The following is a 17,531-nucleotide window of genomic DNA, read 5'->3' on the forward strand; positions in this document are numbered from 1 at the left end:
GCGTAGTGATTGAAAAGGTTATGGTGCCCAAAAGAGGGGGTGATATTGATTTATTATTAGCCAAACATGAGGTAGTTTGGATTTTCCAGCTCAGAACCAGGGTCCCCCATGTCCTTAACGCTAAGGGGCATATTTATCAAGCCCCGAAGGCTCTCCGGAAACAGAAGTTATGAAACAGCGGTCTAAAGATCGCTTCTGCATTACCTGTCCGCCTGCTCTGAGGCTACAGACAGAAATCGTCAAAAATCAACACAATCGAATACGATCGGGTTGATTGACACCCCCTGCTAGCGGCCGATTGACCACGAATCTGAAGGGGGCGGCATTGCGCCAGCAGTTCACAAGAACTACTGGTGCAATTATAAATGCATAGAGCGTATGCTGTCTGCATTTATCGATGTGCAGCGGACATGATCCGCAATATCGGATCATGTCTGCTCCCACAATCATAAATATACCCCTAAATAGGATCTCATCAATTTCTGGGAATGAACCCAGTGCTGTACATTTCTCATGCCCTTATATAGTACCTGAGATATACTTATGCTTTATATAGCACTAGAGTCTCACTCACATGATCATATTTAATTTAATATATTTAATTTTTATATATTTTATATACTGTGTTTTAGGTCAGCTGTTTTTGTGTATCATAGTTGGTGTCATTTATTTATTTTGCACGCAATTGTGTATTATTTATTTTGTGTAGCTGTGCATCAATACACATATGGTACATAATCCATCCCACTCTAGTGATTCATTATTATCAACATAACCAATTTTATATTTATTATATAATTCATTATATGTTGGCAAGTTTTTCAGGTCCATATTATTTAATTACATTTGGTCCTCTCTTCACACAATTTTTGCTGGATCACATATATTCTCTGGTCTATTTTCATACATATATATTTTTTGTATATAGATTTGTATCTAGATCCTTCAGCATTTCTATTTCTGTATTTGTATGGTATTGTGTATATATCTTCATATGTTCTTGTATTCTTTGCATTTATCTCATCGTATGTACTTACTTTTTCTCTCCTTCTAAGCTTTGGCTTGTTTAGGGTTAAATCTCTGCAAATTTCTGCAAGCAACTTCTATAAATATTTGTGTCTGCATATGCAGGGCTAATTTTGATTTGAATGTTATGGAGGGCATTCTTTTCAATTAGGTTTTTAACCTATCAGGTTTACTATAAACCTTTTTAAACACAGTGTCAGGTGTAACACCTTAGGCTATGATTACGGCCTAGTGCCGACACATATAAGCCGTTTGGTGCTACGCTCTCCATTGTACATGCACTTTTGGACCCTACCTTGTTTTTACTTTTGTACAAATAACGTGAAAGTTTTATCTACTATATCCAGCGGGACTGCTTCCTTCTTTTCCTGTTAAACCTAACACCCTAACATAAACCCCTTGTCTAAACACCAATAATCCGCCGCTCCACAACACTAATAAAAGTTATAAACCCCTAATCCGCTGCTCCCCAACATCACTGACACTAAATATAATTATTAACCCCTAATCCGCTCCTCCCTGACATCACCAACACTAAATAAAGTGATTAACCCCTAATCCACCACTCCCCGACATCGTTGACACTAAATAAAGTGATTAACCCCTAATCCGCCGCTCCCCGACATAGCCGACACTAAGGGCAGTGTAAAAGAGCTGAATGCCCTTTTTAGGGTAATGCCCATACAAATGCCCCTTTAGGGGCAATGGGTAGGTTAAGATTTTTTTAGATTTAGGTTTTTTGTTTTGGGGGTTGGTTGGGTGGGGGGTTTTCTGTTGGGGGGACTTTGTATTTTTTTTCTAGGTAAAAGAGCTAGGCAATGCCCTACAAAAGGCCCTTTTAAGGGCTATTGGTAGATTATTGTAGGTTAGGATGTGTTTTTATTTTGGGGGGGCTTTTTATTTTTATAGGGCTATTAGATTAGGTATAATTGTTGTTATTTTTGATAATTTCGTTTATTATTTTTTGTATTCTTAGATTTTTTTAAATTGTTTCTTTGTCTTAGGTTTTTTAAATTTGTAATTTAGATTTTTTAATAGGAAGTTTTTCTTTTATTAGAATAATTATATTAGATTAATTTATAGTTTAAACTTAGTTTTTTTTTTATTTCACAGGTAAGTTTTTATTTATTTAAAGATAGTTATATTGTCATTTTAATTTAAAGTTAGGGGGGGTGTTAGGTTTAATTTAGTGTTTTGCGATGTGGGGGGCTGGCAGTTTAGGGGTTAATAGCTTTAGTTTAGTAGTTGCAATGTGGGGGGCTGGAAGTTTAGGGGTTAATAATTTATTATAGTGTTAGCGATGTGGGGGGGCGGCGGTTTAGGGTTTAATAGGTTTATTTTATGTCGGGCGGTGGATTAGGGGTTAATAGGTTTATTTAATAGTCGCGATGTGGTTGGGCGACAGATTAGTGGGTAAGAAGTTTAATATAGTGTTTGCAATGCAGGAGGACGGCGGTTTAGGGGTTAATAGGTAGTTTTTGAGTGTTTATGTACTTTGTAACATTTTAGTTATGAGTTTTGTGAAACATTTTTGTTACACAAAATCCATAACTACTACTCTCAGATGGCGGAATGGATCGTGTCGGTATAGACTGTAACGCAAGCATTTTAGCCAGACCGCAAAACCTGTAATATGGCGCTATGGAAAATCCTGCACTCAAGCGTCATTTTTTTGAGTGCGGAATGGACGTTGCATTACAGGCTAAAATGCTTGCGGTATAGCTATACCGCCGCAACTCGTAATATGCGTTACTGGCCATTCCAGCGTAATGGCAAATTTTTCAGCCTTAATAGCCGTACCGCAACACTTGTAATCTAGCCGATTATTTGTAGTTAAAGTGGAACGATTTAATTAAAAGCAACTTTCTTCAGATTTACGTCGGCTCTCTACCTGGATTAAAAGAAAGTGCATTTTTTTTAATTTGCCATCATACAAGCATGAATATTAAAGGGACAGTCTAGTCAAAAATAAACTTTCATGATTCAGATAGGGCATGTAATTTTAAACAACTTTCCAATTTACTTTTATCATCAAATTTGCTTTGTCCTTTGGTATTCTTAGTTGAAAGCTAAACCTAGGTAGGCTCATATACTAATTTCTAAGCCCTTAAAGGCTGCCTCTTATCTGTATGCTTTTTTATTTTATTTTCACAACAGGAGACTGCTAGTTTATGTGAGCCATATAGATAACATTGCGCTCATGCCCGAGGAGTTAACACAACACAGCACTAATTGGCTAAAATGCAAGTAAATAGATAATAGATAAAAAGTCATGTGATGAGGGGGCTGTCAGAAGATGCTTAGATACAAGGTAATCACAGAGGTAAAAAGTATATTAATATAACAGTGTTGGTTATGCAAAACTGGGAAATGGGTAATAAAGGGATTATATGAAGAGGATAGGGGTGGGGGATAAGCGCTCTAAAGGGAGCAAACCTAAAGAAGATTTCAATAATATTCTATATATATATATATAAAGAGTGGTAAAGATGTTGATATTATAAAAAATGGAAAAAAATGAGATAAAAACGTTCTCAAAAGAATATCAATTTAATTAAAATAAATGTCAGCAATAAGTAAATAGCAAACATTCAGCATAAGACATATAGCATAAAATCAATTACTGATGACTAGTATTATAGAGATGCCGGCATCAGATGAAAAACTAGTATTGACAGTTTATATATATATAGTAATAACGATTCAAGTTCTAAAAATGGCAATAATTTAAAAACAACAGTGCAACAAATTTGATATATGCGGTAATTTGCGCTAATACGTAACAAACCTGTATTATATGCACTCAGAAAAAGATACAGATGGTAATAGCATACAAACAGCAGGTCTGTTAAAAGAAAAGGCAAGTCAACAGCGTGTGTTTGTGTCCGTTAGAAACAATGGTATGTGAGATCCAAGGATAATGACGTCACGTCATGTGACTTGTAGTTATAATCCAATGGTATCAAGCGATATGGTGTAACGTATTTTGAAAAAAACTTATATACCGGTATATGAAAAAAAGAAGATGCAACTTAGTGTCAGTTTTCTTTGTAACAATGTAAGTTATACTTGCAAGTAGCAGATTTCTATCTTCCGATATTGTAGATGAAAATGTGAACCGATCTCCGTCTCTTCTTTCTGAACTCCAGATGTAATAAACAGTTCTTAGTAAGGTGCTCTTTTTTCAGCAATCCTTATGACAGGTGGTAGTATGGTAATTAGAACAACAAAAGATCAACTCCAGGCACACAGGGATTATTCATATATCTAGCTCAGGATAGTTTTGTGAGGTAGAAATGAACCTGTTATAGTGCCGCCATAAGCAAGGTGAGGTGAAAGTGAAAACCAATAACTGTAAAATGTATAAAAACCGCACACAGGAATTACTCATATATCTTGCTCTGCTTGGATTGTAGAGCTCGAAATGAACCTGTAATGTGCAGAGTAGGAGAATGTATGGATATCTCTCATTAAATGTAAGCAAATCTATGCGTTTCGGCAGAGTAACCTGCCTTTATCAAGATGCTTACAAGATGTGACAAGGAGCCTTATATAGGGAGAGTGTGTGAATCCTATCAATTAGGATATAGGCGTGTTTATGGTTAACCCTTTATAGGGTGAGTAATACAGGAGTAATAGTTAACTCATAAATGGGCATATAAATTTGAGTGAATTTGTCAGTATTTTTTATGTAAATTCTATTTCACAAAAAATTACATAGTACAATAAGTATACATGAAAAAGCAAACAGATACCTAGATGTATAGGTCTCAAAAAAGGATACAGGTCAGAGATAGGAATAACGATAATTGATCAATTTATACTATCATTGGTTTGGTTTGTCTGTTTACATAGAGCCAGTCATAATCAAAATGATTTACAAGTTTTTATATAATATATTCAACATCCGAGATATAGGAAAAGAATATACATAAAATTGTGTACTAGTAGGGGTAAAAAAATATATTTTGCTAAAGTGGAGTTCTGGTAGCTAAGGAGAGGCATAGATAACAGTTAAATATTTTCTGGAGATATTATAAGCACAAGCACATACATATACACACGTATATATATATATATATATATATATATATATATATATATATATATATATATATATATATATATATATATATATAAGTCCAATATTGTTTATTGGATGCTATATGTGAGATTAGCCACTTTTGGTGTTGTAAATTTATATAATTGAATTTAAATCGAATGAGCTATTTAGCCCAAATGGATGTATTGTTTTAAATTTAAAGATTAACTCAGCTTCTTGTTTAAGAAGCATCTTTTCCATATTGCCACCTCTATGGTTCATTTTTACTTTTTTTATTCCCCAAAATTGGAAACAATTTAAATCCCCAAGGTGGACTTCAGCGAAATGTTTATAGAGTAATGTTTTAGTATTTGCATGCTCTATGCTCAAAATATGTTCTCGCATCCGGTCTCTTAGTAATCTACTGGTTTGGCCGATGTAAAATAAATCACAAGAACATTTTATACAGTAGATTACATTAGAGTCACTGCATTTTATGGTGTCCCTAATAGTAAATTTAAATTGTTTGTTAGTAGACGTAATCTTTTTAATTTTATTGCTGTGTTTGCAAGATTTGCATTTAAAGCAAGGAAAGAAGCCAGATATTTTTTCATTTCTCAAATCTCTATCTGTGGAGTTAATGTCAGTTCCTTTAAATTCGCTAGATGTCAAATAGCTCTTTAGATTCTTTGCCTTTTTAAATATGAGGTCTGGGTGTTTTTTAACTTTTGTCCCTAATATAGGATCTTTCTCGATATAGTGCCAATGTCTGTTTAAAATGGCCCTTATCTCATTGTGTTGAGTATTATATTCTGTGATAAAGGGAATGAACATTTGACTAGTGGGGGCCATATTTGTCTCATATAAATTTTTGTTTTTATTCTTATTGGTTTTGTTTCTTAATAGACTAGATCTATCAATTTCTCTAATAGATAGCATGGTGTTTTTGATTTTTTTCTGGTTATATCCTTTCTCAGCAAATGTGTTTAATAAAATGTTTGACTGTAAGTCATATGACTCTAGATCTGAACAGTTTTTTCTGATCCTGAGTAACTGACTTTTGGGGATATTTTCCTTCCACTTATTGAGGTGGCAACTATTTTGATGAATAAAATTATTAGAGTCAATGGTTTTAAAGTATGTTTTGGTTTTGACAGTGTTATCAACAATTTCCACCTCAATATCAAGAAAATGGAGTGAATTCATACTATGTTCATATGAAAAACTAAGACCCAAATTATTTGTATTCAGATCTTCCAGGAACAGTTCTAGAATCTCATGATCTCCTCGCCAGACCAGGAAGATATCGTCAATATATATTTTATAGAGCACAAGGTTCGCTCCCCATTGGCCGCTAGATAGAAATGATTCTTCAAAAAAACCCATAAACAAATTGGCATAACTGGGAGCGAACCTTGTGCCCATTGCCGTCCCCCTGGTCTGGAGGAAGAACTCGTTGTTAAACATGAAACTATTGTTTTTTAGGATAAATTCTATACTATTTAGGATGAATTTATTTTGTTCATATAACAAATTAGGGTCTTTGTCTAAATAATAAGCAATGGATTTTAGTCCTAGATGATGATCAATATTAGTATATAAGGAGTTGACGTCACATGTAACCATAGTGTAATTATTTTTCCATTCAATATCATTTAATATATTTAGAAAGTGGGTAGAGTCTTTTAGATATGATGGTAGTTGTATAACATAATTTTGAAGAAAATAGTCTACATATTGTGAAAGATTTGAAGATATTGAATCAATTCCAGAAATGATGGGACGTCCGGGAGGTTTACTGAGATGTTTGTGAATTTTGGGCAGAAAGTAAAATGTTGGATTTTTTGGATAGTTCATTTTTAAAAAATTTAATTCTGAGTCTGTTAGAACCCCTGATGTTTTGGCTTTATCTAATAAAGTACTTAACTTCTTTTTTTGAGAGTCAATTGGATTGTGTTTAAGTTTAGTGTATGTGGTATTGTCAAGCAGAAGTCTATAAGATTCTTCTAGATAGTATTGTACATCCATAATTACAATACCTCCTCTATAAACATTTCGCTGAAGTCCACCTTGGGGATTTAAATTGTTTCCAATTTTGGGGAATAAAAAAAGTAAAAATGAACCATAGAGGTGGCAATATGGAAAAGATGCTTCTTAAACAAGAAGCTGAGTTAATCTTTAAATTTAAAACAATACATCCATTTGGGCTAAATAGCTCATTCGATTTAAATTCAATTATATAAATTTACAACACCAAAAGTGGCTAATCTCACATATAGCATCCAATAAACAATATTGGACTTATATATATGTATATATATATATATATATATATATATATATATATATATATATATATATATATATACGTGTGTATATGTATGTGCTTGTGCTTATAATATCTCCAGAAAATATTTAACTGTTATCTATGCCTCTCCTTAGCTACCAGAACTCCACTTTAGCAAAATATATTTTTTTACCCCTACTAGTACACAATTTTATGTATATTCTTTTCCTATATCTCGGATGTTGAATATATTATATAAAAACTTGTAAATCATTTTGATTATGACTGGCTCTATGTAAACAGACAAACCAAACCAATGATAGTATAAATTGATCAATTATCGTTATTCCTATCTCTGACCTGTATCCTTTTTTGAGACCTATACATCTAGGTATCTGTTTGCTTTTTCATGTATACTTATTGTACTATGTAATTTTTTGTGAAATAGAATTTACATAAAAAATACTGACAAATTCACTCAAATTTATATGCCCATTTATGAGTTAACTATTACTCCTGTATTACTCACCCTATAAAGGGTTAACCATAAACACGCCTATATCCTAATTGATAGGATTCACACACTCTCCCTATATAAGGCTCCTTGTCACATCTTGTAAGCATCTTGATAAAGGCTGGTTACTCTGCCGAAACGCGTAGATTTGCTTACATTTAATGAGAGATATCCATACATTCTCCTACTCTGCACATTACAGGTTCATTTCGAGCTCTACAATCCAAGCAGAGCAAGATATATGAGTAATTCCTGTGTGCGGTTTTTATACGTTTTACAGTTATTGGTTTTCACTTTCACCTCACCTTGCTTATGGCGGCACTATAACAGGTTCATTTCTACCTCACAAAACTATCCTGAGCTAGATATATGAATAATCCCTGTGTGCCTGGAGTTGATCTTTTGTTGTTCTAATTACCATACTACCACCTGTCATAAGGATTGCTGAAAAAAGAGCACCTTACTAAGAACTGTTTATTACATATGGAGTTCAGAAAGAAAAGACGGAGATCGGTTCACATTTTCATCTACAATATCGGAAGATAGAAATCTGCTACTTGCAAGTATAACTTACATTGTTACAAAGAAAACTGACACTAAGTTGCATCTTCTTTTTTTCATATACCGGTATATAAGTTTTTTTCAAAATACGTTACACCATATCGCTTGATACCATTGGATTATAACTACAAGTCACATGACGTGACGTCATTATCCTCGGATCTCACATACCATTGTTTCTAACGGACACAAACACACGCTGTTGGCTTGCCTTTTCTTTTAACAGACCTGCTGTTTGTATGCTATTACCATCTGTATCTTTTTCTGAGTGCCTATAATACAGGTTTGTTACGTATTAGCGCAAATTACCGCATATATCAAATTTGTTGCACTGTTGTTTTTAAATTATTGCCATTTTTAGAACTTGAATCGTTATTACTATATATATATATAAACTGTCAATACTAGTTTTTCATCTGATGCCGGCATCTCTATAATACTAGTCATCAGTAATTGATTTTATGCTATATGTCTTATGCTGAATGTTTGCTATTTACATATTGCTGACATTTATTTTAATTAAATTGATATTCTTTTGAGAACGTTTTTATCTCATTTTTTTTTCATTTTTTATAATATCAACATCTTTACCACTCTTTATATATATATATATATATATATATATATATATATATAGAATATTATTGAAATCTTCTTTAGGTTTGCTCCCTTTAGAGCGCTTATCCCCCACCCCTATCCTCTTCTTATCACTATAGTCTATATTTGGAGATTATACTAGACTACTTAGGGATTCAAGCACCAACCTATATAGATAGCACTCACACCACCTTTTCACTGTTTAATAAAGGGATTATATATCTTATAAAACAATAACAAATCTGGAGTAGACTATCCCTTTAAAGGGACATGAAACTCACAATTTCTCTTTCATTATTCACGTAGAACATACAATTTTAAATAACTTTCCTGTTTACTCCTATTATCAATTTTGCTTAATATGTGTAATATTCTTTATTGAAGGATCAGCAATTTACTACAGGGAGCTAGCTGAACACATTGGTAAGCCAATGGCAGGAGGCATATACGTGCAGCCACCAATCAGCAGCTAGCTCCTAGCTTCTGAGCCTACCTAGGTATGCTTTTCAACAAAAGATACCAAGAGAACAAAGACAATTACATAACATAAGTAAATTGGAAAGTTGTTTAACATAGCATGGTTTATCTGGATCCTGAAAATCCCTTTAAATCATATAATATTTTTAGAGAGAAATTAATGGGATATGAAAGTCAAAATATAAGTTCATGGTTCAGAAAGAGCATGCAATTTGAAAAGACTTTTCAACTTAATACTTTTATAAAATGTACCTTATTCTCTTAGTATCTTTTATTGAAAAGCACAGTTGTAATGCACTACTTGGGCGCTAACAGGTGATTGGTGGCTATGTACATACAATATGTCTCTTCCCTTTGGATCACCAAATGTATTAGAATTATACAATAGTCAAATTAGAAATTTTTTAATCAATTTATGTTTATCTATTATGTATCCGTTTACTGAATTCCCTTCCACATGAACAATTAAACTTCTGAATAGTATTTATTAAAGTTCAATGTTACATTTGAAATTTCGAATGTGAATATTCAATTTAATTATGAATATTCAAAACTCCGAAATAATATTAGTTTAACTAATTTAAAAACGTTTGTCCTTCTCGACATTTGTTTGTCAAAAACGAATGTTCATGGGACTATTCATTTGGCCAAACAAATTGTACTTTTAACACATTCGCCCATCCCTTGTGTCCAGTTAGGTCCCAGTAGTGCATTGCATCTCTGGAGCGGACTTTAACTATGTGTTTAATTATTTTGAAGGGGTTAAACAGACAGTTATATACAAGTAATAGTGCACTTGTTATCCTCAAAATTAGATTCACCATAAAATAAATAACTTTGACGCATGCATGCTTTTGTTGTATTTTAACACAAAAGGCTGTGTTTTTTTGACTGTCTATAAAGATTTATATATATATAATTAGGAACTGTGGGATAGATGTAATTTACGACTAGTCAGAAGTATGTTTGGAACGCTGATAGACAAACGCCGGACCAAACAACTTTCCAATTTTCTTCCATTAACAAAATGTGCAGTCTTTTTATATTTACACTTTTTGAGTCACCAGCTTCTACTTAGCATGTGCAAGAATTCACAGAATAAACGTGTATGCATTTGTGATTGGCTGATGGCTGTCACATGGTACGTGCATGCATTTGTGATTGGCTAATGGCTGTCACATGGTACAGGGGCAGTGGAAAGAGACATCACTTTTAAAATTGCCAGAAAAAAATCTACTACTCATTTGATGTTCAGACTAAGTGCTATTGCATTGTCTTGTTATCTTGCATGTGTTAATTATGCAAATCTACTTTGTTGACTGGTTCTTTAACACAGTCAGGGAATTTTATCCTAACCAGACATTCAGTATATTTAATACCAATAAGGTATTGCCAGGTGAGCAGATCATTGTCTGACATTATCTGAGGAATTGTAGTGCTGAAATCCTACAACATAGAGACTCACAAAATGCAAAAGGAAGTCACCCGATTCGCACCGGTATTAGCAAATATAATTTTTCCAAGAAAATTTTATTCAGGACATTTCAGTACCCCCATTGGGCTATTTTAACATTATTATATATTATAGATATACTATTATTTTACAGATATTTTTTTAAAGTATCTGAATAAAAGCAAAGTTTTTATTAAAACAGTTAGTAGAATTGTTAATAATAAATTGGAACATCCCCTCCTACCCCCTTTAACTTATTATAGTTGCATCACATGAGGGTAAGTTTCTACATTTACTGAACATCAACATCAGAATCTACTCATCATTACCACAGATAGAGATGAACCGTCCCCACCCTGGCAGATGATATACCTGATAACCATGAGGTTATACACGCTGAGCAATGATTTATACGTTTATCACCTATGTCTCTTTAATACGTTATCATACTATATACTATTTTGTTTTTTTCCTTATACACATGTGTATCAACAACCACTGAAGTGCTTTTCAACCCACTCACTTTGGATTTCATTCAAATAACTATCTTACAAAGGTGGTAGTTAGAAACCCAGGAAAGCAGCATTTTAGGATTTGATACACATTGTTTTAGAATCTAACTGAAATAAAGTGCTAAAAATAAGCCTCACAATCACACATGCTGTATATATATATATATATATATATATATATATACATAAATATATATATATATTCATTAAAATTATGGGGGAGATAAAAAACTGAGATTAAAATCCTCCATTTCTCAAAATTAAATCAATGTAAATATTTGCATAGGGAATTAGCACATCTAGGCAAGATTCCCTGCTTGCTTTTTCCCAGAAATACTCCATATACAATGTTACCAATACACAAGAGAATTCTGGGATAAGATATGCTTCAATTTTTTAACACAGCGATCCTTTTAACAGGAGTATTGCAGCAATCCAGAAATCACTCACTAGACAGCCTGTTTCGTTCTTTTTGGAACTCATCAGTAGGAGATAGGTTTCTGGTTGCTGCAAAAGGATCAATGTGTTAAAACAGTATTTGAAGCAAAAAAACTGAGAATTTGCATATCTAATTTGCATATCTTACCCAGAATTCTCTTGTGCATTGGTAACATTGTATATGGAGTATTTGTAGGGAAAAAGCAAGCAGGGAATCTTGCCTAGATGTGCTAATTCCCTATGCAAATATTTACATTGATTTATATATATATATATATATATATATATATATATATATATATATATATATATATTTATTTATATACACACACACACACATATATATATATTGTAACGGTATAGCCCGGATATCGAGGGTTAATACCAGATGAAAGATGCCCTTAATATGGTAATAGCAACACACGAACCCAGTTAATAAACCGAACGGGGAAAATACACAAAATCCTTCTCTCCTGGAACAGGCAAAAGTAGCAATTCCCCCCAAACACGAGACCAAGCTCCGTCTTGAGGGTAAAACAGGAATCAGCAAGAGCTGTGGGTTTATTGTTCTTATATACACATTCTTACACATTAGTACCACCCACAGGGTTTTGTAAAACAACCAATAAACACATAAAATACTCTCAGACACTCCCACACAAAATCCTCCCCTCTGCCTGTGATATAATTACCTTACACAATGGGTTACAAAATCCTCCCCTCTGCCTGGGATACAATTACCTTACACAATGGTTGATACAATTACCTTACACAATGGTTGATACAATTACCTTACACAATGGTTGATGTAATTATCACAGGCAGAGAAATACAGTTCAATTGCCATGGAGCCAAAGTCATTCACATAGTTTTTCGTTATACAAATGGGCTACATGGCATAGCTATCTGGGGTATCACTGTTCAAATAGGGCAAGTACTGAATGACCCGGCTTTCGTGTCTTTGCAGGGGAAAAGTAAGCATTTCAACATGGGGCCATAGTCTAAAGGCAGCAGGCGGGCAACCAGGCTCCTCCAATGCACAGTGGAGAGATTGGTCTCATCACATCTCTCCCCTTTTCCAAACAGACTAACAGGGTAACTGACCTCCTGCCGGTCAGTGCCCTGGTTAGTCCAGCAACCCACCCACAAAACACAATCAGCAGTACAGCCCACCCACAATAAATGGTCACTACACCTGGGTAGAGGAGAAACTTGTCCATGTCCAGGTGCCTCACCACGGCTGTGTAGGGGACTGGTACGCTGAATTGGTGGATTGCGAGTTGGGCAGAGACCAGCTGTACTCTGCATGGGTGCCAGCACTACCACGGAAGTAGCCTGGTGGGAGCCTGGTTGCTTGAGAGGAGACCGACTGTCTCCCCTTTGGATACATAGCTGTGCTGCTGGAGGGGGAGACCGATCGTCTCCCCTTTGGACAAAGCACCATGCTGCTGTGGGGGGAGACCGACTGTCTCCCCTTTGGCTAAACAGCCCTGTTGCTGGGGGACAGGCCCGACTGTCCCTACCCCCTGTGCTGTAAGTGCAGAGACCACTGTCCCATCTGCACGGTTGTGGGGCTTACTGTCTCCCCCTGGTGTGTTAAGCTGCTGCTGGGGAGAGGGGGTAACAAGCTCCTCTCCCATACATACTTCCAGCTGCTGGGGAATGGAGACTGGGCTCCCAATCCCCTGCATCTCACTCTGCTGATGGGGCCAGAACCGACTGTCTCTGCCCCCTGTAACCCAGCCTGCCGCTGGGGAATGGAGACTGGGCTCCCAATTCCCTGCATATTCCTCTGCTGCTGGGGGACAGGACCAACTGTCTCTGCCCCCTGTAACTCAGCCTGCCGCTGGGAAATGGAGACTGGGTTCCCAATTCCCTGCAGGACCGGTGGAGAGACCTCGGTCACATCTCCACCGGCCACCTGGGGTCCTTCCCAGTAAATCTCCACAATATCTTCCCAGGTCAACGGGTCTGGATCTGGGTCTGTCACCTTGCTGTCCTGCTGAGCCTTCCCAGTGGAGTGGAAGAGAACTTGGTAGTCCTGCTCCAGTTCCCACTCAAGGGTTGCTAGGGGAGCCAGGTCTTGCTCTACCTCACGGGGGTCATCCCAGTCATGCCTAGCCTCCTTCTCATAGAAAATGTCCTGAAGTCTGGTCTGCGCAGGGCTCCCAAAGTCAGGCTCTGCAAAGGATTCCCATAACAAGCCAGGACCATCAAACTCCTCTCCCTCTGGTTTGTCATGCTCGGCTGTCCAGGGTATATACTGTGCCATATACCACCAGAGCGCCTGGTAGGCATCCTCCAGCCATAGCTCCTGCCATACCCGGTGCTCTAGTTCCTTCACCCATTCCTCCAGGGGCTGCTCTCCCAGGAAGGGCATCCACAGGGCCACTTGCTTCTGCAACCGCTGCTCTTCACTGGGGAGAGTCTCACCCCGCTGGTATTGTACATTATCCGGGGCCTGGTACCAGATGCCTTTCCTTAATGCATCCCGGCCATCCAGGTCCTCCTCCTCGTATAACACTGCTGGTTCCATTCTGTTGCTTTTAGGGTCGCTGTACTGGGACATGCGTTGCCCACAACTTGTAAATCCCTGGATGTGTAGTTGCTCTTCTGGGTGCTGAGGACCATCCCGTCGCTTGCCACCAATTGTAACGGTATATCCCGGATATCGAGGGTTAATACCAGATGAAAGATGCCCTTAATACAGGAATAGCAACACACGAACCCAGTTAATAAACCGAATGGGGAAAATACACAAAATCCTTCTCTCCTGGAACAGGCAAAAGAATAATTCAAAGTAGCAATTCCCCCCAAACACGAGAACAAGCTCCGTCTTGAGGGTAAAACAGGAATCAGCAAGAGCTGTGGGTTTATTGTTCTTATATACACATTTTTGCACATTAGTACCACCCACAGGGTTTTGTAAAACAACCAATAAACACATACAATACTCTCAGACACTCTCACACAAAATCCTCCCCTCTGCCTGTGATACAATTACCTTACACAATGGGTTACAAAATCCTCCCCTCTGCCTAGGATACAATTACCTTACACAATGGTTGATGCAATTACCTTACACAATGGTTGATACAATTACCTTACACAATGGTTGATACAATTACCTTACACAATGGTTGATGTAATTATCACAGGCAGAGAAATACAGTTCAATTGCCATGGAGCCAAAGTCTTTCACGTAGTCTTTCGTTATACAAATGGGCTACATGGCATAGCTATCTGGGGTATCACTGTTCAAATAGGGCAAGTACTGAATGACCCGGCTTTCGTATCTTTGCAGGGGAAAAGTAAGCATTTCAACATGGGGCCATAGTCTAAAGGCAGCAGATGGGCAACCAGGCTCCTCCAATGAACAGTGGTGAGATTGGTCTCGTCACATATATATATATATATATATATATATATACATATATATATACACACACACAGTATATATACACACACACACACATACACAAATACACACAGATGTATATAAATATATTTATGACTAATACATAAACACATTGGAGGGAAAATGGCTAAATCTTTGCTTGTTTAATATACTGTTCACAGTTTTTTTTTAAATAAAAATAAAAAGTGCTGAAAGATTTTGGTTTTTAGCTCATGTCAAGTTCTTTGTGTGCAGAGAGAAAGGGTGGGTCATAGCTGCGGGAGCACAGCTGCCAGTTCTCTGACACCTAACAGAATTAAAGCAAACAAGGAATTGAACAGGAATGAGCAAGAGAGACAGAGAGCTGGATTAAGAACTGAAGTGAGAAGCAGTTGATTAGTTCAGAACTGAGAGGAGATTGAAAACTAGATTAACATAGTCTAGAGGCTGCTGATGGGTTTTTACAAGACTTTGTAAGCGCAGATTGATTAACCCCTTAAGGACCAGCGACTTATCCTGTATGTCACTGGTCTTTCTATGAAAATTATATTTTTAATAGCACGGTCTCTCCACCAGCAGCGAGACCACTGTATTTCCAGTGGCCAGCAGGAGGGAGGAGGGTTATAATAGCACGTACCCACCCCGCTATTATAATGAAGAAAACACTTAATGACCAGCAACAAGGTACGTTGTGCTTTTTAAGGGATTAAGCCTGTATACAAATGAAACTTAGAGACTTAAAATGAATACAGAAACCTGCCAGATTTGTTAACAGAGCTGCTCCTAAGAAAATAATTAAACAAGCCGCTGTTGAGGAGACATTGCTGAAACATCTTCCAAAAAGTGTTTTGTCACCTGATGTGACGAAGTTCTTCCTGTGTGTGATTACAGTGATTTGTCTTCCAGCCAGTATATTCCACCTTTAAACAACTAATAAGCTATTAACTACTCAAAGTTATGTATTACCTAATATACTAAAACAAAGCAAAGCAGAGTGATCTGATTTTACTGCATTTTGGTGTCCTTTTTCAGCACTTACAGTTACAGTTGGCGTTCTCCCTTGCACAAATAGAAGCTGTACTGTAAAAATAAGCAGACGGAATGGCTATGACAGGAGCGGCATAAGGGCTGGGCTCCTAGCTGGAATAGTGGGGGAGGAGAAAGGAGAGTAGGAAGTTTAGAAGGGGAATAGGGAGAGAGACATAGATAAGGGTCAGAGGAGGGCTTACAAGGATAGCAGGTAGGAGGTGGGAAGAGGTATAAATAGTTTTTTTGTTTCCCTCCCACCCTCCCTAGATTCGAATAAGCAAGTAGAGCCAACTATTTGGAGAGGTCACAACAAGAGATGCGGAACGAATTTGGCACGGTTATGGGCAGGATGTCAGCTACTTAGTTGGATTGCAGTAAGACCGCCCGTGCTCCCTAATAAAGGGAAAGAAAGAAGCTGTAGCTGGATGCTAGTAGGTGACTCGAGTGGTCTACGCTAGCGGACGGCGATAAGATAAAACAGGCAGCTATATATTTATAAAAAAAAATAATGTAGTAGGTGTTGTGGTGAAATTGGGATCTGGCACGTAGGCGGGGCATGCGAGGGGCGGAGGGGATCCTGTAGCATACCCAGCCTAAGTCGTGATTCGGTGGTCTAGATAATGGCTGGTATATGCTGCAGGTTCTCTCCTTCCCCTCCTGCTCTGCCACAGGGGGGATTTTGTGGTCTCCCCCCTGACACGTGGGATCCAAGTTCTGGTGTTGCAAATGCTGGTGCATTTTGGTTGTTGAGTTTGATTTAGGGTATGTTATTACCCAATAAGAAATTTAATTAAATTATTAAACGTGACCTTTCCATATTTAGCCAAACTCTGGTGTCAGTGTGATTATTTCAGGTATCGCCATAAGGGCAAGATTGGGTAAATGGTGGGTTGTCAAGGGGTAGGCTGAAGATTTAATGGTATATGTAAGAGGAATGGAGCCTCTAAGGCCTTAATGGTTTTAGAACTCTAATCAGATACTAGATTAATCCCTGTATAAACTACCTAATAGATATTATTTTGTGAAACCAGGAACTAACTGGAAACCTTATAAGCATGCCTATAAACAAATCACACTTCCAGACTATCCCTGTGCACAAGACACCCTGACTACACCGATGACTCGCTTTATGATCACCATTACTCTATCCCCTAAGCCACCGAGACTCTAAACTATTCATCCAATAATGCGTATTCAC

General features: G+C 36.9%; 1 protein-coding gene across 1 annotated transcript in view; it reads right to left on the bottom strand.

Moving 5' to 3' along the window:
* CACNA1D (calcium voltage-gated channel subunit alpha1 D) overlaps positions 1-17,531 on the bottom strand; it is a 764,995-nt gene that overhangs the window by 169,627 nt on the left and 577,837 nt on the right. Inside the window, 1 exon segment of the mRNA XM_053689359.1 lies at positions 13,143-13,167. Within this exon segment, the coding sequence (XP_053545334.1) occupies positions 13,143-13,167 (25 nt within the window).

Source organism: Bombina bombina, chromosome 7 (assembly GCF_027579735.1).
Source record: "Bombina bombina isolate aBomBom1 chromosome 7, aBomBom1.pri, whole genome shotgun sequence".
Classification (NCBI taxonomy): Eukaryota; Metazoa; Chordata; class Amphibia; order Anura; family Bombinatoridae; genus Bombina; species Bombina bombina.